This window comes from Physeter macrocephalus, unplaced genomic scaffold (genome assembly GCF_002837175.3).
Source record: "Physeter macrocephalus isolate SW-GA unplaced genomic scaffold, ASM283717v5 random_128, whole genome shotgun sequence".
Classification (NCBI taxonomy): Eukaryota; Metazoa; Chordata; class Mammalia; order Artiodactyla; family Physeteridae; genus Physeter; species Physeter macrocephalus.
Window position 1 is genome coordinate 27,109 of NW_021145414.1, and position 21,172 is coordinate 48,280.

At 44.9% G+C, this 21,172-nt stretch overlaps 1 protein-coding gene and 2 non-coding genes across 16 annotated transcripts in view; all 3 read left to right on the forward strand.

Annotated features, from left to right (window-relative positions):
* ALPK3 (alpha kinase 3) overlaps positions 1 to 21,172 on the forward strand; it is an 89,205-nt gene that overhangs the window by 23,942 nt on the left and 44,091 nt on the right. For all 14 annotated transcript variants that reach the window (XM_055082445.1, XM_055082449.1, XM_055082454.1 and 11 more), the window contains exons 6-12: positions 13,339 to 15,430; positions 16,097 to 16,244; positions 16,619 to 16,746; positions 16,896 to 16,931; positions 19,162 to 19,442; positions 20,003 to 20,091; positions 20,895 to 21,118. In XM_055082445.1, coding sequence (XP_054938420.1) covers positions 13,339 to 15,430; positions 16,097 to 16,244; positions 16,619 to 16,746; positions 16,896 to 16,931; positions 19,162 to 19,442; positions 20,003 to 20,091; positions 20,895 to 21,118 — 2,998 coding nt within the window. The remainder of the gene's footprint in view (positions 1 to 13,338; positions 15,431 to 16,096; positions 16,245 to 16,618; positions 16,747 to 16,895; positions 16,932 to 19,161; positions 19,443 to 20,002; positions 20,092 to 20,894; positions 21,119 to 21,172) is intronic.
* TRNAG-CCC (transfer RNA glycine (anticodon CCC)) lies at positions 9,823 to 9,895 on the forward strand. Its single transcript has one exon. It is a non-coding gene; the product is annotated as a tRNA-Gly (tRNA).
* TRNAG-CCC (transfer RNA glycine (anticodon CCC)) lies at positions 10,741 to 10,813 on the forward strand. Its single transcript has one exon. It is a non-coding gene; the product is annotated as a tRNA-Gly (tRNA).

Below are 21,172 nucleotides of genomic sequence, written 5' to 3' on the forward strand. Positions count from 1 at the left end.
CTAAAGCCTATTTTAGTTCCCATATATACATCTATCATAATCCATTAATCTGTTTGTTGATTCTTACAACAGGATGATCTCATTTTAATTGTTGTAGCTTTCATTTCGGGCAGAGCAACCCTCTTATACTTCTTTTAAACATGTTTCAGCTATTCTCTCTTGTTTATTCCTCTAGGAAAACTTTAGAATCATTGTTTGAATTTTTCCAAACTCCCAAATAACATTGTTTTTTACCTTGTATCCTTATATTCACCATTTAAAAAAACTACATTTTCAAAAAAGTGATGAATTATTTTTAACAAGATCAAAAGCATATTGCATCCTTTCATGGAAGACTAGTCAGATTTGAATTTTGAATGGTCTTTTAGTAAAATGTGTTAGGTTTATATTTTTAAACAGCTTGATCGAGGTATAATTTATACACCAATAATAGTCACCTGTTTAAAATGTACAGTCCAATGTACACAGTTCACAGTTGTACAGCCATTACCACAATCCGGTTGTAAAACATTTCCATCGGGCTTCCCTGGTGGCGCAGTGGTTGGGAGTCCGCCTGCCGATGCAGGGAACGCGGGTTCGTGCCCCGGTCTGGGAGGATCCCACATGCCGCCGAGCGGCTGGGCCCGTGAGCCATGGCCGCTGAGCCTGCGCGTCCAGAGCCTGTGCTCCGCAATGGGAGAGGCCAACAGCAGTGAGAGGCCCGCGTACCGCAAAACAAAACAAAACAAAACATTTCCATCACCCTGAAAAGATCTTTGTTCCTTTTTTGCAGTTAATCCTTGTTCCCACCCCCACGACTAGGCAACCACTAATCTGCTTTCTGTCTCTATACCATTGGTATTTTGATTGAGACTGCATTAAGTATCTGTACATATAAGAATTAATTTGGAAATATCAATATCTTAATATTTAGCTTTCTTATCCAGGAGCATGGTATTTTTTTCTATCATTCAAGCCTTCTCTCTTCTTTCTTTTTTTATTTTTAAATTAAAAAAAAAGTTTTGGCCGCACCGCGCAGCTTGCGGGATCTTAGTTCCCTGACCAGGGATTGAACCCAGGCGTCGGCAATGAAAGCGCAGAGTCCTAACCACTGGACATTCCCTCTTATTTCTTTTTAAGCTCTGTTATTTTCTCCATATGGGTCCAGCATGCCTCTTGTTAGCGTTTGATATTTTAAAGGCCTCTGCTTCTGGGATATGCTGCTGCTGCTTCCCCTATGCTGTCTTGATTTCCTTTCCTGGAAATAAGGGGTATCTCTGACATCTCAAGTTAGGCTTTCATCTTGGATATGGATGAGGAGCAGATGCTAAAACTGAGGCCTCTTGGATTGTTAAGAATGTCCAGAGACCCTCTCTTTGAGCCCAACCATGCTATTCAGGGAGCTCTTTCCCTGGGCAGAAGCAATCGTGCCTAAGGTACTTGGTGGATGGGAACTGGCCTTCAGTGTCCTCAAAGGCTGCTTTTTAGTGCCCTAACCTGAGATCTTCTCTGAGACTGGCTCAGATCTCTGGAGCTGAGGTACAGGAGCGTGGGGATATGGTGGAATGCCCTATCTGCCCAAATCCTCAGAGTGGGTGGTATAGACATGAGAGGGCTCTGCTGAACGCCTTGAGACCTCACAGTACTTTACATCCTGTACCTCCTGAGGATGATCATCTCACTATGCGGGAACTCCCCTTGCATAATTAGGGTGCTTTGGTTTTCAGAGACTATGTGAATATAAGTATTTTCTGAGAGCTATTGAAGGGAGGGGGGCTTGAGGAGAGACATGATCGTTGCCTTAAGAAATTATCTAATGAATCCAGGGGATTAGACTTGCACCAAACCGTAAGCGCAAAGAGGCTGTGGTGAATGTTATTGCAGTAGGTTTCTAGGGGTGGTGAGTGGGGTGGTCTGCAGTCACGAGAGAAGGCATCTGGGAAGAGGCTGGTTGGCAGCATGTATAGGGTTTATTACTGGAAATACCATAGTAGAAAAACATCAGATATAATTTTTTTTAATATAAAAGAATGCCCATAATATCCCCAGATAAAAATAAATTAGATAGGTTAAAGAGAGGAAGGAAGACATTCTGGGAAGGACAAATAGCATGAAGCAAGGGTAAGGTGGTAGGTGGGAATGCACATCTGCCTGTCCTAATCTTTTTTAAATTTTAAAAAAAATTTTCTTTAAAATTTTTTTTTTTTTTTTTTACCATACCGCACAGCACATGGGATCTTAGTTCCCTGACCAGGGATCAAATCCATGCTCCCTGAATTGGAAGCACAGTCTCAACCACTGGACCATCAGGGAAGTCCCCTGCCTATCCTAACCTTAATGCCTAGATGCATTTAAAGCCTCTCAACACTTTTTCTTCTCCTCTGTGTCTTGTGTTCTGCTTTAGTTTGTTTAGCACTAACTGTAACATCATCCAGTCTTGGGAGTGAGACAGAAAGGGGAGAGAACTAACATTTTTTGAATATCAGCTTCCAGTAATGCTGGGTTAGATAATTCCAACCAACTTTCCTACTGAGGGCAACTAATAAAGCTGAGCAAAATATTAAAATGTCTGCTTGAAGGCACTGGAGAGCTAACAAAGTGAAGAATCACTTGCCCAGGATCTGGGAGGAGATGGAAATCCGGAATGGTGAGCTCAGCATTTGGCATAGCTTTTGTCCTGGGGTTGTTTGCCACTCCAGAAGGGGAGAATGAGAGACTCAGCAGTGTTGTAGACAGCCTCAAGGGACTTGGGAGACCAGAGTTGGAGCCCATGGTCTCAAGAGTGGTAGCCCTGGTAAACCCCCTTGTCTTTGGGTTGGGAACCCTGAAGGTTTGTACCAGAAGTTTAAAGGAACCAGAAGCAAATTACCCTCACGGGGATTGAGGCTTAACTCTGAGTTACCTGGTTGACCAAGAAATATCTCAATCCTTGAAATCAGATTAAGGTGGTTCAAGATACCTTGCTCCCAAGCATCTGGAGAATGATAACATCATCTTAAGCCACAAATTATTTTTGAAAAATATTTCAAATATAATATTCAGCACCTAAATGAAGATAAGCAGGCACACAAAGAGAGGAAAACGTGAAAAAGGGGACTTTCCCAGCAGTCCAGTGGTTAGGACTCAGCACTTTCACTGCTGTGGCCCTGGGTTCAATCCCTGGTTGGGAAACTAAGATCCTGCAAGCTGCACATTATGGCAAAAAAAAAAAAGAAACATGAGAAAGAACTAGCAAAAACAGCAGACAATATATTCCAACTTTTGGAATTATCAGACATGAACTATAAAACTATACATTCTATATTCAAGAAGATAAAAAGGCAGAATTGAAGATTTCAGCAGAGAACTAGAAGGTGTAAAAAGTGGCAAAGACTTTAAAATGAACCAACTAGAAATCCAGAACTAGAAAATACAGTAACAAATGTTAAATTAGTTATCGTGGTTATGGTAGTTCCAGTTCTGGATAAGATGGAGTAAACACCATCCACCCTGTATCTCCCACTGAATGCAACTAAAGTCTTGGGCCAAATGCATGGTGCAGCTACTTGATGACTTTTTTTAAAAAATATATTTATTTTATGTATTTATTTTTGGCTGTGTTGGGTCTTTGTTGCTGTGCGGGTCTCCTTGTGGTGAGCGGGGGCTACTCTTTGTTGCAGTGTGTGGGCTTCTCATTGCGGTGGCTTCTCTTGTTGCAGAGCACAGGCTCTAGGTGTGCGGGCTTCAGTAGTTGTGGCTTGCTGGCTCCAGAGCGCAGCCTCAGTAGTTGTGGCACACAGGCTCTAGAGCGCAGGTTCAGTAGTTGTGGCCCAGGGGATTCATTGCTCCACCGCATGTGGAATCTTCCCTGACCAGGGCTCGAACCCATGTCCCCTGCATTGGCAGGCAGATTCTTAACCACTGCACCACCAGGGACGCCCTACTTGATGACTTTGATAAGCAAATAGTAGCAGACAGACTGAGGAATAAGACCAGAATTAAGTACCACTGATTCAGCAGTATTTACCCTTAAAAAAATCTAGTAGTCCCTGGCCTGGTCTTAATGCAATCAGAAAATCAGAAATAAGCATCAGGATGAACAGAGAGAGCTTTAGGAGAAGCCCTTTTGAACAGGCTTGAGGAATAGGAGAGGAATCTCCTGGTAGTGACAGTAGCAGAGGCCACAGGGGTCTAAAACTTTGAGGGAGGACTGGAAAAGGGAATCCTAGGGACCCAGAAAGTAAAGGGTAGATCATGCACAGGAAGAAGTTTGGGAAAGTGACTTCATAAGCTGTTTATAGATTCCTGGGCTTATTCTCAAGCTGTTCATGCATGGATCTGGTTCTGAACATTGTATCAAAAAGAACTGAGACCATCATCCAAGTCCCAGACTGGCCACTGGGTGGCACACACACAGGACAGATCTGAATAGCACTGCAAAGACTTTGAAAATGGAACTGACATTGAAACTACAACCTCAGAATGTTGAATGGAACTTGCAGCCTGAACACAACCAAGTAGATTGTCTGCTAAGACAAAAATATTAACATTCTCTATAGGATTTATGTAAGAACCAGAATCTCATAATATTCAAAATGTGCTGGATATAATAAGTATTATTTGGCATATGAGAAAATCAGGAAAATCTCAACTTGCATGGGAAAAGGCAGTTAAAGAATGCCAATGTCAAGAGAGCAGATATGTTGCAATTATCTGACTTTAAAGCAGTGACAAAAAGTAAGGTTGAACACTCTGGAAATAAGTGGAAAGATAGAAAGTTTTGGCAAAGAAATACAAGATATAAAGAAAAAATTGTTCATTTTAGAACTGAAAAATAAAATAATTGAAATAAAAAAGACTTGCTTGTTGGGTACAACAGCAGAATGAGGACAACAGGGAAAAGGTCAGTGCACTTTGAAGATAGGTCAATCAAAAGTATTCAATCTGAATAACAGAGAGAAAAAGACATGAACAGAGCTTCAAGGATCTGTGGTGCAATATCAAAATGTCTAACATTCATGTCATTGGATACCCAGAAGGAGAGAAGAGAGTATGGTGCAGAGAAAATATATGAAGAAATAATGGCCGAAAACTTCCCAAATTTGGCAAAAAAACCCCCCACAAACTTACAGATCAAGAAGTTCAGCAAACCCCAAATAAGAAACACCCACAGAGTTCCATGCCAGGGAACAACATAGTCAAATTGCTGAGAACTGAAGACAACAACAGCAATAAAATCTTGAAAGTAGTCAGAGAGAAAATGACACACTATTTATAGGGGAACAGTAACTCGAATGACTGCAGATTTCTCATCAGAAACAATGGAGGTTAAAAAGGAAGTGAAATAATATTTTTTAACTGCTGAAAGAAAATGCTTTTCAATCTATAATTCTGCATTCAGCAAACATATCTTTTAGTATTGAAGGTGAAATAAAGACATTCCAAGGTAAAGGGAAACTAAGAGAATACATTGCTAGCAGACCTGTTCTAAAAGAATTGCTAAAGTAAATTTTTCAGACAAAGGGAAATGATACAAGGAATCTTGTAAATACCTGGGTAAACATAATAGATTATTCTTCTCTTCTTGAATTCTGTTTAAAAAAATTTTTTTTAAATTATTTATTTGGCTGCGTTGGGTCTTCATTGCTGCGGGCAGGCTTTCTCTAGTTGCAGTGAGCAGGGGCTACTCTTCGTTTCAATGTGCGGTCTTCTTGAATTCTTTAAAAAATGTTTGAAGGTAAAAAGTACAGATTATAACATTGCCTGCTAAAGTTTTTAATGTATGTAAATGTAACATATAAAGAGGGAGAGGGTAAAGGGACCTATGTTGTAGTAAGATTACTACATTTCACTTGCAGTGGTAAGATGTTGACTCTAAGTAGACTGTGGGAAGTTAAGTGTAAGCCCTAGAACAATAATTAAAATACAAAGAAATATAGTAAACATCACAATATGTAAATTAAAGTGGAATACTAAAAATTTTCAAATAATCTACAAGAAAACTGGAAAGGGGAAACAGGAAGAAATAACAGACGGAACAAATAGAAAACAAATAATAAAATAATTGATGTAAGCTCAAACGTATAAATAATTATATTAAATATAAGTGGTCTAAACACATGAAGTAAAAGACAGAGATTGTGAGACTGGATTAAAAAAAAAATTCCCAACTCTATGCTTTTTAAAAGAAATTGACTTCAATTCCAATGATATAGGTAGGTTAAAAGTAAAATAATAGAAAATATATACAATGCAAACACTAATCAACTGAAAACTGGACTGGCCATATTAATATCAGACAAAGCAGACTTCAGAGCAAAGAAAATTACCAGGGAAAAATAGTGAAGTACATAATGATAAAAGAATCAATTCAAGAAGATGAAAATGAGTTTGCCCCTAACACCAGAGCTTCAAAATAAATGAAGAAAAACTGGCAGAACTGAAAGGAGAAATAAACAAATCAACAATTATAGTTGGAGACTTTAACATGCCTCTCAATTACCAATTGAACTAGTAAACAGAAAATCAGTAAGAACAGAAAAGAACTGAATAGCTTTATCAACTAACTGGATCTAATAGACACATAGCATACTCCACATAACAACAAAAGAATACTTATTCGTTTCAAGTGCATATAAAACATTCACTAGAATAGATCATATCCTGGGTCATAAACAAACCTTAACAAATATAAAATATTTGAAATAATACAAAGTATGTTCTCTGACAAAAATGAAATTAAACTAGAAAACAGTGACAGAGGATAATAGGAAAGTCTCCAAACACTTTTAAATTAAATATCACACTTTTATGGGTCAGAGAAGAAGGTCTTAAGGTCAATTGGGAAATATTTTGAACTGAATGAAAGTGAAAGTACAACATATCAAAATTTTAGATGCTGCTAAATCAGTGTCTTGAGGAAAATTTATAGCATTAAATATTTATATTAGAAAAGAAGGTCTGAAATCAATACACTAAGCTCTCATATTGAGAAACTAGAAAAAGAAGAACAAAACTAACCCAAAGCAAGCAGAAGGAAGGGAAAAGTAATAAAGAAAAGAGCAAAAAATGAAATTGAAAACAGAAAAACTATGGAAAAAAATTAAACCAAAATCTTGTTATTTGAAAAGATCAATAATATTGATAAACCTCTAGCAAGACTCACAAAGAAAAAAAAAAAGAGAGAGAGGACACAAATTACCTGTATTCAGAACGAAAGAGGAGCTTGATTGTGGTAATCATTTCACAGTATATAGATATATCAAAACACAAGTTGTACACTTTAAATGTATACTGTTTTGTCAATTATACCTCAGTAAAGCTCTTTAAAAAAAATGAATGAAATGAGATATCACTAGTGCCCCTGCAAGCATTAAAAGGATAATAAAGGACTATTATGGAAAAAAATGCACTCACAAGTTCAACAACTTAGATGAAATAGAACAATTCTTAAAAAAAAAACCTACCAAAACTTATGTAAAAATGAAACAAGATAATGTGAATAACGCTATGACTGTTAAGGAAATTGAATTTGTAATTTTAAATCTCCTCCCCGAAATCTTTAGGGCCACATGGTTTCACTGGAAAATTATACCAAACATTTAAAGATGATGAAGCCTCAGTATGAGCCCTGGGTCTGGGTTTCATCAAGGAAGTAGTTTCCAGGTCCTTGACAATTCCCTGCTCCATCCCTGTTAAGCCCCTGGCTTTGTATCCTGCTGCCCCAAACCAGCACTCTCTCCTCTTAGAGGGTTACAAGCCATAGTACTTGCCATTCAGTGGCTCATTCCTGTGACCCTCCTATGTGCCTCGGTCTGTGAAGGATGCAAAGGTGATTCAGACTGGTTCCTTAATCTCAAAAATTTTACAGAGAAGACAGAAAGACAGGATGGCAAATTAAAACTGCTAATGTTCTTTGTAATGAAAAAGCCCACAGAGAACCAGATAGGTTCACCCCAGCTCACACAGTTTTTTAAGAAATACATGACATTCCTCCTCACTTCTCCATACAGTTCCAGATGCAGACACACACCCCTGCCCCCCATAGTGTTTAGAGAGGTCAGTCTTTATAGTTATTGCACACCAAGTCTAACCCTGGGCCTGTGCTGGGCCCTCTTTGAAAGGGAAGAATTCACAGATTAGCAGGTGACACGTGCATAACTGCCACAGAGAATGAGGGTATAATAATAGAATTAGGTACATTTGCCATGGATACATAGGATAAGAAGCCACTTACGTTTTTGGGGGTGGAGCAGGGAACTCAGAAGTCTTCTAAAACGAGAAGAAACTTGAGTGAGGTCTTCAGGGAAAAGAAGGAGTTCTCCAGGTGAGCAATGAGAAGGCTGAGAATGTCCAGCAGAGAAAAACAAAGTGGTTATAAAATAGCACAGTAATCAGCATGGTACGTTAGTGTTGTTGGATGGAGGGACCCAAGAGATGAGCCTGGAGAGACAGACCTGGCTTCCCTGCTGAAGGACAGGCCTCACTGATCACACAAGGGTCTATTTACTTATTCACTTTCATTCTTAATTGGATTTTGTTAAATATGTGTCATAGGCACATGGTATAAAATCCAAAAAGTATAAAAAGTATTTGGAGAATATTAAATCTTCACCCTTTCCCTACCACCACCAGCCCATCCCTCTTCCTGAAATAAGTTGCCATAACTGGTATCTTGGGCATCCTTCCAGAGCTATCTTCTGTACATTTACAAATATGTGTCTCTGTATTTTCCACATAAAAGTGGCATACGATACTTTCTGTCCTATACCTTGCTTTTTTATTTGGGTATTTATTTTATTTATTTGGGGTGTGGATGTACCATAATTCATTGGATCAATCCTGTATTGATGTAATTTAGATAATTTCTAGTCTTTTGCTATTATAAACTATGCTGCAACGAGTATCCTTGTATATATGTCAATATGCACATGAAAGTATATCTATAGGGTAAATTCCTAGGAGTGGAACTGTTGGGTCAAAGAGTATAAGTATTTTTAGTTTTACTAGATAATGCCAAATTACTATCCATAGAGGCCATGCTGATGCCTGTTTCCCCATACCCTGCCGGGCAGGGAGTATTCTTAAACTTTTTGCTCTTTTAGGCTAGGGCTTTTAGGCTTTAGCCTGTAAGTGATGATAAGCTACTGAGAGGCTTTTAAGGAGGGGAGTGTCACAATCAGATTTATTTTTTATTTTTTTATTTTTGTATTATTATTTTTAATTTATTTATTTTTGGCTGCGTTGGGTCTTTGTTGCTGCACACAGGCTTTCTTTAGTTGCAGCGAGCAGTCATTACTCTTTGTTGTGGTGCATGGGCTTCTCATTGCGGTGGCTTCTCTTGTGGAGCTGGGGCTCTAGGCACGCAGGCTTCAGTAGTTGTGGCACGTGGGCTCAGTAGTTGTGGCACACGGGCTTAGTTGCTCCGTGGCATGTGGGATCTTCCTGGACCAGGGGTCGAACCCATGTCCCCTGCATTGGCAGGCAGATTCTTAACCACTGAGCCACCAGGGAAGTCCCCAGGTTTATATTTTAGAAAGATCACTTGGGCTGCATATTTGGCAGAGGCAAAGACTAGAGTCAAGGATACCAATTAGGAGGCTTTACTATAATCCAGGCAAGATAGAATTGTTGGCAGCTTAGATTAGGGTGTTGGCAGTGGAGACAGAGAGAAGGCAATGGATATTGAGATACTGAAGAAGCAGGTTCAGTAGGACTCAGGGAATGATCAGTCTGCAGGTGAGGGGGAGTGAAGACAGCTTTAATCAAAAGTTCTGTTCACATGAGCCTTGTGTGTAAAGTCTGCATTTTCTTTGTAAATATATAGATCTCATGTCCATATTAATATTTTCTAATCCTGGGACTTCCCTGGTGGTCCAGTGGTTAAGACTCTGCGCTCCCAATGCAGGGGGCCCAGGTTCAATCCCTGGTCAGGGAACTAGATCCCGCGTGCTGCAACGAAGATCCCGCATGCCGCAACTAAGACCCAGTGCAGCCAAATAAATAAATAAATAAATATTAAAAAAATATTTCTTAATCCTAGAATATCAGAAGTTAAAAGAAGGTTCTAATATATTCCTAAGTGCTGTTAGTTGGCTCCAGAGTTTTTTTTTTTAATTATTTTTTAAATTTTATATTTGGCTGCATTGGGTCTTTGTTGCTGTGCACGGGCTTTTCTCTATTTGCGGTGAGCACGGGCTTCTCATTGCGGTGGCTTCTCTTGTTGCAGAGCAGGGGCTCTAGGCGCACGGGCTTCAGTAGTTGTGGCACACGGGATCAGTAGTTGTGGCTCGCAGGCTCTAGAGCGCAGGCTCAGTAGTTGTGGTGCACGGGCTTAGTTGCTCCGTGGCATGTGGGATCTTCCTGGACCAGGGGTCGAACCCATGTCCCCTGCATTGGCAGGCAGATTCTTAACCACTGAGCCACCAGGGAAGTCCCCAGGTTTATATTTTAGAAAGATCACTTGGGCTGCATATTTGGCAGAGGCAAAGACTAGAGTCAAGGATACCAATTAGGAGGCTTTACTATAATCCAGGCAAGATAGAATTGTTGGCAGCTTAGATTAGGGTGTTGGCAGTGGAGACAGAGAGAAGGCAATGGATATTGAGATACTGAAGAAGCAGGTTCAGTAGGACTCAGGGAATGATCAGTCTGCAGGTGAGGGGGAGTGAAGACAGCTTTAATCAAAAGTTCTGTTCACATGAGCCTTGTGTGTAAAGTCTGCATTTTCTTTGTAAATATATAGATCTCATGTCCATATTAATATTTTCTAATCCTGGGACTTCCCTGGTGGTCCAGTGGTTAAGACTCTGCGCTCCCAATGCAGGGGGCCCAGGTTCAATCCCTGGTCAGGGAACTAGATCCCGCGTGCTGCAACGAAGATCCCGCATGCCGCAACTAAGACCCAGTGCAGCCAAATAAATAAATAAATAAATATTAAAAAAATATTTCTTAATCCTAGAATATCAGAAGTTAAAAGAAGGTTCTAATATATTCCTAAGTGCTGTTAGTTGGCTCCAGAGTTTTTTTTTTTAATTATTTTTTAAATTTTATATTTGGCTGCATTGGGTCTTTGTTGCTGTGCACGGGCTTTTCTCTATTTGCGGTGAGCACGGACTTCTCATTGCGGTGGCTTCTCTTGTTGCAGAGCAGGGGCTCTAGGCGCACGGGCTTCAGTAGTTGTGGCACACGGGATCAGTAGTTGTGGCTCGCAGGCTCTAGAGCGCAGGCTCAGTAGTTGTGGTGCACGGGCTTAGTTGCTCCGTGGCATGTGGGATCTTCCTGGACCAGGGCTCGAACCCATGTCCCCTGCATTGGCAGGTGGATTCTTAACCACTGCACCACCAGGGAAACCCAGCTCCAAGGTGTTTTTGTCTGTTCGTGTCTTACTGGTTCTCAGAGAAGTTGAAGGAGTGTTTTTACTAACATTTTTCGGTCAGTCAGACTTACATTTGATGGCTCCTGTTATTCACCAGACTCTTCTATTTTTTTCTTATTCATACCATTCATTCAGAATTCCATATGCAGTAAAGTAACTTTAAATTTTATACTTAATTTAAATATAATTTAATTAAATACATATTAAGGTTTCATACGTTCTGTTTGCTTTGGTTTTGTGTGTGGTTCTTCTGATACTTAGAAATATTTGTACATAGTAATTTATAATTTAAATTTTATGTAATATCATCCATAATTTTATCTGTTTAGTCAGTGTGTTTACTTTTTTATGATGAGCAGTGATTGTGCTTCCACTTCCTCCCTACATTTTTTCCCTTTCATTTTCTATCTCCTATTATCCCAAAGTTTTATTTCTAAGTGACTATCTTTGTATAGTTGAATATGCTGTATTTCTGTTACCTGGGTTTTCAGCTTTGACTCACACCTTTGATTCCTGGCTTGTATAATTGATACAATTAAGGCACTTAGCTCCACTTGTCATCTTCTTCCCCCTTCCCCTTCTGTGCTAGTTGTATCGTTTCTGCATTGTCAGGGCATAAACACTGACATTCTGATCTGCCACTCTAAACTTTTTTAGTTTTAGTCTTGGTTCTATGGTTAAATATATATTCAGCATTCACCATCAATTCTTTTGCTGTGGTTTCCCTAGTCATCTTTTGGTTGACCAAAGTTTGTTCTCCAGTAGTTTCCTCCAGGGCCACGGAACACTATTCCTTAAGTTATTGTATGTTCAAAATCTGTTTTTTTTTTTTAGCAATTTTCGTGTATTTTTGCTCATGTTTTATGAGATCTGCCTCCGGTAGGCTGCTCCACTGTTCTTTTCCTGACTGTTGGACGTCTCCCTTGTATGTCTTCTGCTTGATTTCCACCCAGTCCTCCATGACCCTACAGTTCTTGCAACCTCCAAGAGTTTCATCTGTCTGCTTTTGGCAATCCTTACCCCCCGCCTTTTTTTTGAGACTGTAGGTTTTATTAGCCTCCATTTCCACTAACAATGGAATTTGCTTTGATTTTTCCTGTTTACTTAGTTGGTTTTGATTATATCCAACAGGAAAAGAGGCAATTTACTGTTTTACGCCAGGATGTTTAGATAGAAGGTCCTTTAATTATATTTAAATGTGTGACCATATAGTGTAACAACAAAGAACATGAGATTTGAAGCTAGACACACCTGGCTTCTCAACTAAACTGTACCGCTTACTATCTGATAATGGACAAACCATATTCCTTCTTTGACCATCAGTGTTCTTATCTCTAAAATAGAGATGATTCTTGCAACTATTTGGTATTGTTGTGAGGAGTGAGATAATACATATGTCATAAATAGGGGCCTAGCATAGTGTTTTGCAAATAGCGGGTGTTCAGAAGGGTAATGTTATAATGTTTCATGGATCTCCTGGCATAGGTGTCATTCATAATGACTTTAACCCTCTCTGGATGGCATTGTGTAATTACCACTCACTCAGCATTAATGATGATGCTGTCCCTGATGCTGTCAGGGAGACCCTTTGGCACTCTCCCACTTCACCCATAATTCTATCCAGGGCAGTTAGTGCCACAAGAGAGGGACAGATTGACTGCTCGGAGGCCCTAGGGAGAGGACACTCTCCTCCGAATGGCAGGGTTGAGGGGTGGGGTAGCACGTGATCAGGGGCTGTCAGGAGAGGCAAAATTTCTTCAGGGAGAGGTGGGGAGGGCCAGAGCTAGACCTGGATTCTGGATATTCCCTGGTCTAGATTCTGGGATCGGGGATTGGGTGGGTGGGCTTGGGACTCTGTCACCCCTAGCAGGCCTGAGAAACCAGGTGGCAGGATTCTCATCATGGCAGTTCTGGGTGAGGTCAGGGGAGGCTGGGATGTTGGATTGGAAAGAGATCCTAAGGCACGTGTAGTTAAGTTCTTGCTTCTGTCTGTGTGTTCTCAGGTCCAGGAGTCCCAGGCAGCCATGGCTCCTACCACATTGGCCAGCAGCAGCTCTGATACGGTCTCTGCTGGTTGCAGCACCTCCAGAAGTCAGGACATCATCGAGCCCATGGACACAGAAACCCTGGAGGACAGGAGAGCATCTGCTGATCAGAACACTGGAGGCAAGAAGAATACAGAGGTGGATAGGAAGATGCAGGTGGGTGGGAGGACGCAGGGAGATGGAACACAGACCACCCAAAGCACACAGGCAGATAGGAAGACACGGGGGGATGTTGTGACACAAGAAAGTGAGAGGTCAGAGTCAGGAAGGAATTCCCAGGAGGACGTAATGGCACAAGGAAAGGTGGGGACCCAGGCAGAGGAGAGGGCACAGGCAGACAGAAGGGTGAAGGAAGACAAGGGGATATGGTCAGAGGGGAGCATTCCCACAGCCATGCAATGTTGGTCCAAGAAGGCATCCATGACCGGTATCAGCCCACAGTCCAGGGCCCCCAAACACCCACCTTCAGAGGATCCTAGGTCCCCTCAGATTATTGAATGCTTTGAACAGACCCCAGAAGAGTTCTCCGTCCCAGACAAACCTGATTTTATGTTCAGATCTGACGAGGCAGCAGGAACAGCCTCCGGGAACCGTGAGGAAACTGTGCCGGGTCCCCTGGCGGGGGGCCTCACGCGCGGGGCACAGCTGCCTCCTGAGGGCAGTTTGGAGCAGGTGGGAGGAGAGAGATGTCGAGGGCCGGAGCAGTCGGGTCCAGTTAAGGACAAGCCCGAGGAGGGCCTGTCCCAGGGCCCCAAGCAGGAACAGCCAGGAGAAGTGCCGCCTGTGGATCTGGGTGGCTGTCCTCCAGCGGGCCTGAGCCCCCAGGCGCCCACTCTGCCCTCTCTTCCTGGGGCTGGCCTGACTGATAACTCACAGCAGCAGCTGCCCAGCACCCCAGCTTCTCAGCACATGAGCACAGCTGCCTTCCTACCCTCTGGGGACCAGGCCTCGCTGAGTTCTGCTCCCCCACTGCACCTGGGGCCGGGCACCCCCAGCTGGAGTCACCCGCCAGGAACCAGGGCAGGAGACGCTGAGGGGGCCTGCGCCAAGGTGCCCAGTGTGGAAGGGAGGACTTCAGGCCCCCAGACCTGTGACCCTGGCCTCATAGACTCCCTGAAGAGCTACTTGCTCCTGCTGCTGAAGCTATCCAGCTCAGAGACGAGTGGCGGGGGCCCAGGGGCCCAGGGAGAAGCTGCTGCTGGGGATCAGGCACCCTCACCCTCTCTGGCCCCCACCGTGGAAGTGGCCGGTCTGAGTCCCCGGACGTCACGGCGCATCCTGGAGCGTGTGGAGAACAACCGTCTGGTGCAGAGCGCGCAGACCCTGCTGCTGAGCCCCTGTACCTCCCGCCGCCTCACCGGCCTCCTGGACCGTGAGGTGCAGGTTGGCCGTCAGGCCCTCGCTGCTGCCCGGCGCCCTGGCCCCAGCCCCCTCTCTGTCCCTGCCATCGTGGTAGGTGAGGAGGAAGGCCCCGGGCTGGCCTCAGGAGGATCCAGTGAGGGTGAGGGAGAGGTTTCCCTTGAGGGGCCTGGCCTCCTGCCGACCTCCCAGGAGAGCGGCATGGGTGGGCCGCTGGGGCGCATGGGTGGGCAGGCAGCCCCTGGGCAGGGACTGCTGTCAGCAGAGAGCAGAGCCCAGGAACCCTTCCGAGAGGAGGAGATCCCAGGGGAGGCTCTGACAGATCTCCCTGCAGCTACGCCTGAGGAACTGGCTCTGGGGGCCCGGAGGAAGAGGTTTCTCCCTAAGGTCAGAGCGGCAGGAGACGGGGAGCCAACCAAGCCCGAAGAAAGGGAGGGCCCCTCGGGTTCCCCCCGGGGGCCCCGGAAGGGCCTTGCACCTGGGCCCCCGGGGACTCCAGGGCGGGAGAAACGCTCCCCTACTCAGGGCAGAAAGGCAGGCGTGCTGGAGGTGCCGCGGGCAGAGGAGGAGCCGGCAGCAGGGGCCCTGGGCTCCAGCCCCAGAGCCAGAGACCTGGAAGCAGAGCTGGCCCTGGAGGAAGGCAAGCAGGGCACTCCGGCCAAGCCAAGGAGAGCCAAAGACCTGCTAAAAGGTAAGCAACAGGTACGGCTTCACAGGAGCGGGCTGCCCGGAGCAGGGCCCTGCTGGGGTAACCCTGCAGGTTACCTGGTAAACTGGTAGAGGTTTAGCGTACCTCTGTAAAGGGTATTCTTATGTAATAATCCCGCAGGCTTTGGAATTGGAAAGGCTGCTTGGAGTTGGAAATAGTACCAACTTTGTAACATTGTGAGGGTTACATGGGATAGAATAAATCAAGTACTCAGCACAGGGCCTGGCTTCAATAGTATCCTAGCTCTATCATCATCATCACCACCGTAATCGCCTCTTTGCAGACTTATCCTGCGAGTACAGAGTGGTATGGACAGGATTCAAACGCAGGGTCCTAGGTTTAGGAGCCTAGGCTGCAAACTGAAGTTCCTCTCTTGACTGCTGTCTGTGGCCTCAGCTGTGAGGCCCTCCCTGGCCTGGAGTGGAGGTGCCATACTATGTTCTTTCTAGCCAATATGTGTTCTTTGAAGTCAGGGCAAAAGCCTCAGAGATACAGGTGGGACCCAAGTGGGGGCTGCGTGGAGGCTTGAATCCCGTTTTCTCTCAGCCTGTGCCACCAAGTACACCCAGGGAAGCAGGGGTAGGGCCAGAGAGGACACACGATGGAGGGGAAGTGGCTTGTTCCTCTCAACTGTGCCTCTGCTTCCAGCCCCACAGGTGATCCGGAAGATTCGGGTGGAGCAGTTTCCTGATGCCTCGGGCAGCCTGAAGCTCTGGTGCCAGTTTTTCAACATTCTTAGTGACTCAGTCTTGACATGGGCCAAGGATCAGCGCTCAGTGGGTGAGGTGGGCAGGAGGTAAGCCAGCTGGGTACCACCTCCACCTGACCTGGCTCCCTAATAAACTACAGCAACAATACTGTGGGGGCATTGTCCCAGCACTTTGGATCTACCTCCTCATTTAATACTCACAAGAACCCTATGAGGGAGATTCTAGTATTCCCATAGTGAAGAGGAGAACATTGAGGCTCAGAGGTATTAAGTCACTTGCCCAAAGTCACACAGCTAGTGCAGTCCTGACCTGTGTGATGCAGGCCCAGCTCTTCCCAGAGCTCTCAGAGACAGGGCTCACAGCATTCTCTGAGAGCGGGGTCTGCGAAGCCTCAGGACCACAGGGTGGCCCTGGGCTGTGCTATGGTGATGGCCTCACGGAGAGGGTCTCCTCTCTGCAGTGCAGGGGATGAGGGGCCAGCGGCCCTGGCCATTGTGCAGGCGTCCCCCGTAGACTGTGGCGTGTATCGATGCACCATCCACAACGAGTACGGCTCGGCCTCCACTGACTTCTGCCTCAGCCCCGAGGGTGAGTGTGAGCTCTGCACCCGCTCCCCGGGGTCTCTGCCTGGCCCCCACTGGGGGTGGGGCGGGGAACGGTCCTCTTTGCAGAGGTGGAGCTCTCTCTGGGCAGACCTGCCTGAGGAGAGCGGCTTTCTCTTCTCTTTCTCCACACAGTGCTGTCAGGATTCATCTCCAGAGAAGAAGGTCAAGGTAGGTGCCCCTCAGGGGGAGGAATGGGTGGCCTGTGTCCCTACCCTGCTATCTACAGGGGCTTCTTTAAAGACTTGGAATCTGTTCTAAATGCCATGTTTATCTCCACATACAGCTACCCTTTGCCTCCTAGTTTAGGATATGGTTTGTGGAGGAGGATGGGGGAGGACAGCTGTTTCAGAAGATGAGCGGGGAGGAAGTGGCTAAGGGGACGTCCTACAAGGAGTTCATTCAGCCTGTGCCCTTTGCCCATGTCAGAGCCCTTGATCGAGAGCAGGACTGGCCACCAGGGTACTTCTCACCCTGCCAGCTCCCTCCCCGGAGTTTCTCACAGTGGTCTGTGGACTCCTGCATTAGATTCACACAGGGAGCTTGCTGAAAATGCAGTTACTTGAGCCCTACTGCAGATACTCTTAATCACAATCTCTGGGGTAGGACCTAAAACAATTGCATGTCAGTAGATGCCCTGGTGATTGTGATACACCCCAAAGTTTGATAAGCATTTTAAAGGCTCAAATATTAGGGGAAGAGATGCATTCCTCCTGCAAAAGACACACTAAGGATTAAGACTGTGAAGGCGGCTGGTGATGGAAAGGTTTCTAGAGCTTCATTTGCCAACTAATACATTAATTCCTTCCTTCATTCACTTATTTACTCATTCATTCAACTAGTGCCTTTTGTTCAGTTATCAAGTCAAATTTAATCAATATCAAATATAACCTCACCTAAAATCTAAAAAAGTCTAAAAACTTAGTAATAATACTTTATTATCATCAAATATCCAATCAGACTTTCCCAACTTTCTCATAAGTGTTGGTTTATTTGAATTAGGAACCACTCAGTGCTTTTGGCTAACATAATCTCTTAAACCTATCAAATGTATAATAATAGTTCCTCCTCCCTCATTTGTTTTCCCTCCTTGCCATTTATTTGTTGAAGAATTTCTTACATTTTGGATTTTATTGATTATATCACCATTTAACATGTTGCTTCATTGATGTGCTTGCTCTAAACTGGTAATTAGCTTGAGATGCTTGCTCCAATTCAGGTGCAAATTTTGGGGGGGGTGTGAACATTTCACAGGTGTGCTGTGTATTTCCTTTTGCATCCTATCTGGAGGCATGTGATGTCTGATTGTTTTAGTAATGTTAAGAATGATCACTGGGTTCATTCAGGTGTTTTCTGCCTGATCTGTCCCTTTTAAACTTTAAAAAACTGTATCTGATACAACCCCTGTCATCATCTAGGGGTTTTAGCAGTGACTGATTATCACCTAAGTCCTCTGTTTCATTAAGGTTTGCAACATGGAGTATTTTAATTCTGTCATTTCTTCTTTATTCATGAGCTGAAATTTTTTGGAAAAGAAGAAATGGTTATTTGGTAATCCTGATACATATAGGTCCAACAGAAAATGAAGAAAAAAATACTTTCTTTTCCTCCTTGCTCTTATTAGATTTCAGAATAATGAGTTGGTGCCCTAACATCCTCCAAAGGTCGTGAATGAGGGGGTTTTTTTCCAGAGGGAAGGTTTTTTTTTTTACTTATAATTATGAAAGTATGGATTTTTAACATTTGAATGTTCAATACTTGGCAATTATTTTGCTGTTGTTGTTGGTAAGATTGTCTCATTTTTTGCCAGTAGAAGCCTCTTCAGGTTGGCTCTTGTGTCCTTTTGACAAGTTGCCAATTGTTTATGATACCTTACTGATTTCTAGTCCAGAGATGTTTCAGGTCAGTCTAGGACACTTCCTGCCCTAGACCTGGAATCAACCATTTCTTTAGGGAGTTCTGGTTCCTTTTAGTGGAAAACGGTATTTAGTGATCCCAATTTGAGCACTAGGAGTACTCACTGCTACTGGATTTGTCTCACAAACTTTTTGTTTCAGTCAAACATGTTGGTTGAGATGGAGTCATTTATTCATTTGATCAAAACACTGAATCCTGAAAGTAATTCTGATATTCTGTATTGATTGCTGTTTCCTCAGAAAACCCAGGCCTTCCACAGTTACTGGCTGAGCCCTTACTCTGTGCACACATGAGCACTGTTGAATGACGGCGGTTTTACCAGATACAGTGTCTGCCTTCAGGAGGTCATAGTCCATAGGGCTGCCCCCCCCGACCAGCTCACACCCAAAGAGCAGTCATGGACAGAGTGGTGGGGTGCTATGGGTCCCACAGCAGTCGGTGAGGGAGCTTCTAGTTTTCCACATTTCTCCTTGTTCCCCTTCAGTTGGAGAAGAGATTGAGATGACCCCCATGGTGTTTGCTAAGGGTCTGGCTGACTCTGGCTGCTGGGGGGACAAGCTCTTTGGGCGCCTGGTGAGCGAGGAGCTACAAGGGGGTGGACACGGGTGTGGCCTTCGGAAGGCCTCCCAGGCCAAGGTCATCTATGGTCTGGAACCCATCTTCGAGTCAGGCCTCACGTGCATCATCAAGGTGTCCAGCCTGCTTGTGTTTGGGCCCAGCAGTGAGACTTCTCTCCTGGGCAGAAACTATGACGTCACCATCCAGGTACTGTCCCATCCCCCTGCCCCATCCTTCCACTCTCTCACCCCTCCCCTTCCCAGCCTGGGTCCTATTGGGAAGCCCAGTATGGAGGAGGAATCCACCTTAGTCTCAACTTTACCTCGATGAGAGCCTGAGATGTCATCCAGGCTACATCTTTGGGGCCATAGTTTTCAAACTGTATTTTTCAGCAGAAAACTTTCTTCACTGCCCTCAAAGATATCTTTCACAGAAGCCTTATTTGGGAGTTAAAAGGGGAGGGACTGTGGGCGGGGTCGGTACCTTGCTCTCCTGCAGTGTGGCCCCTGGGGCATTGCCATCCATCACTAGGGCTCCTGGAAAGCACACTTTGGAAACCACTTTGAAAACAAGTCCAAAGCCTCTTGTTTTACAAATGAGAAAAATGAGGCGCAGACTAAGGAGGAGGGTAAGAATGAACCCCACCTCCCCCAGGGCTGGAATCCTCCCTGCAGCCTCTAGCAGATGGCCTTCCCACTAAGAGCCAGGCACGATGGAGAACTGGGATGCTTCCTTGCTGATCAGAGTTGGTTCTCTTGAATCCACAGGGGTGCAAGATCCAGAACATGAGTCGAGAGTACTGCAAAATCTTTGCGGCTGAAGCCCGGGCTGCACCTGGCTTTGGGGACGTGCCTGAGTAAGTGCACAGGGAGGGGGCCGTGCAGTGTGCAGACCTGTTGACTTGAGCTTCTGCAGAGAACCATGATTTCACAGCCTCCTGGGGGCCTCCTGAGTAATGGTCATGTGCAAATGGGCCCCCAGCTAACCCCATGCTCAGCTCAATGGTTCCACAAAATCTAGAAATAAAGACCTCAAGATTCACTGCCCACTTTAGAAAAGCTTCTACTCTGGTCTTCATTCTCCTCCCACCCACCCTAGTTCCCCACTCCTTTGCCCAGTTTTTGCTGATTGCAGAGTTTGGGCACAGCAGGTTCTGGGCCTCTCTGAAGGTGATGGGGTAGGCTAAAGCTTCCAGGCAAACTGGTCAGGATTCTAATGTGGTAGGTGGGCAGGGTCAGTGTGGATTTTTGCAGGAGTCAGCTACACATGGAAATTGTTTTCATTTTGAGACTTGGAACTTCAACTCTTGAGTATTAGGGTCTCGCTGGCATTGAGCTCAGTCTGGCTGAATCCTCTCAGAGGTATTCCTTTCTGTTTGGCACATACAGGTCTTAGTCCCTCACTCAAGCACAGAGGCCCCCTGGGGCTTTAGCAGGGCTCAGTTCTAATCCCACCGACCTCAGAGAATGGAGGAGGCCTCCATTTCCTTTCCTGAACTCAGGGTGGAGCCCCCCTTCCTTGCTGTCCTTCAGGCTCAGAGCTGAGAGTTCTGTTCTTGGAAGGGCCTTCGTTTTGGATCCAAGAGTGTAGAATTGAGGTGGAGGGAGGAGCTCTCTGGGGCCATACTTCCTGCTCACTGCAGGGTGACACTGTGTTTAGGATCATCCCACTGTATCTGATCTACCGGCCTGCAAACAGTATCCCATATGCTACCCTGGAGGAGGACCTGGGCAAGCCCATGGAGTCTTACTGTTCCCGGGAATGGGGCTTTGCTGTGGCTCCAGCAGCATCCAGCAGCTCTGAGGCCGTGCAGAAATGCCAGACCTTCCAGCACTGGCTGTATCTGTGGACAAATGGCAGCTTCCTTGTCACAGATTTGGCAGGTATGAGGGTGTGAGGTGTGCATGTACATGTGCAGGAGAGCATGCGGAGGGGCA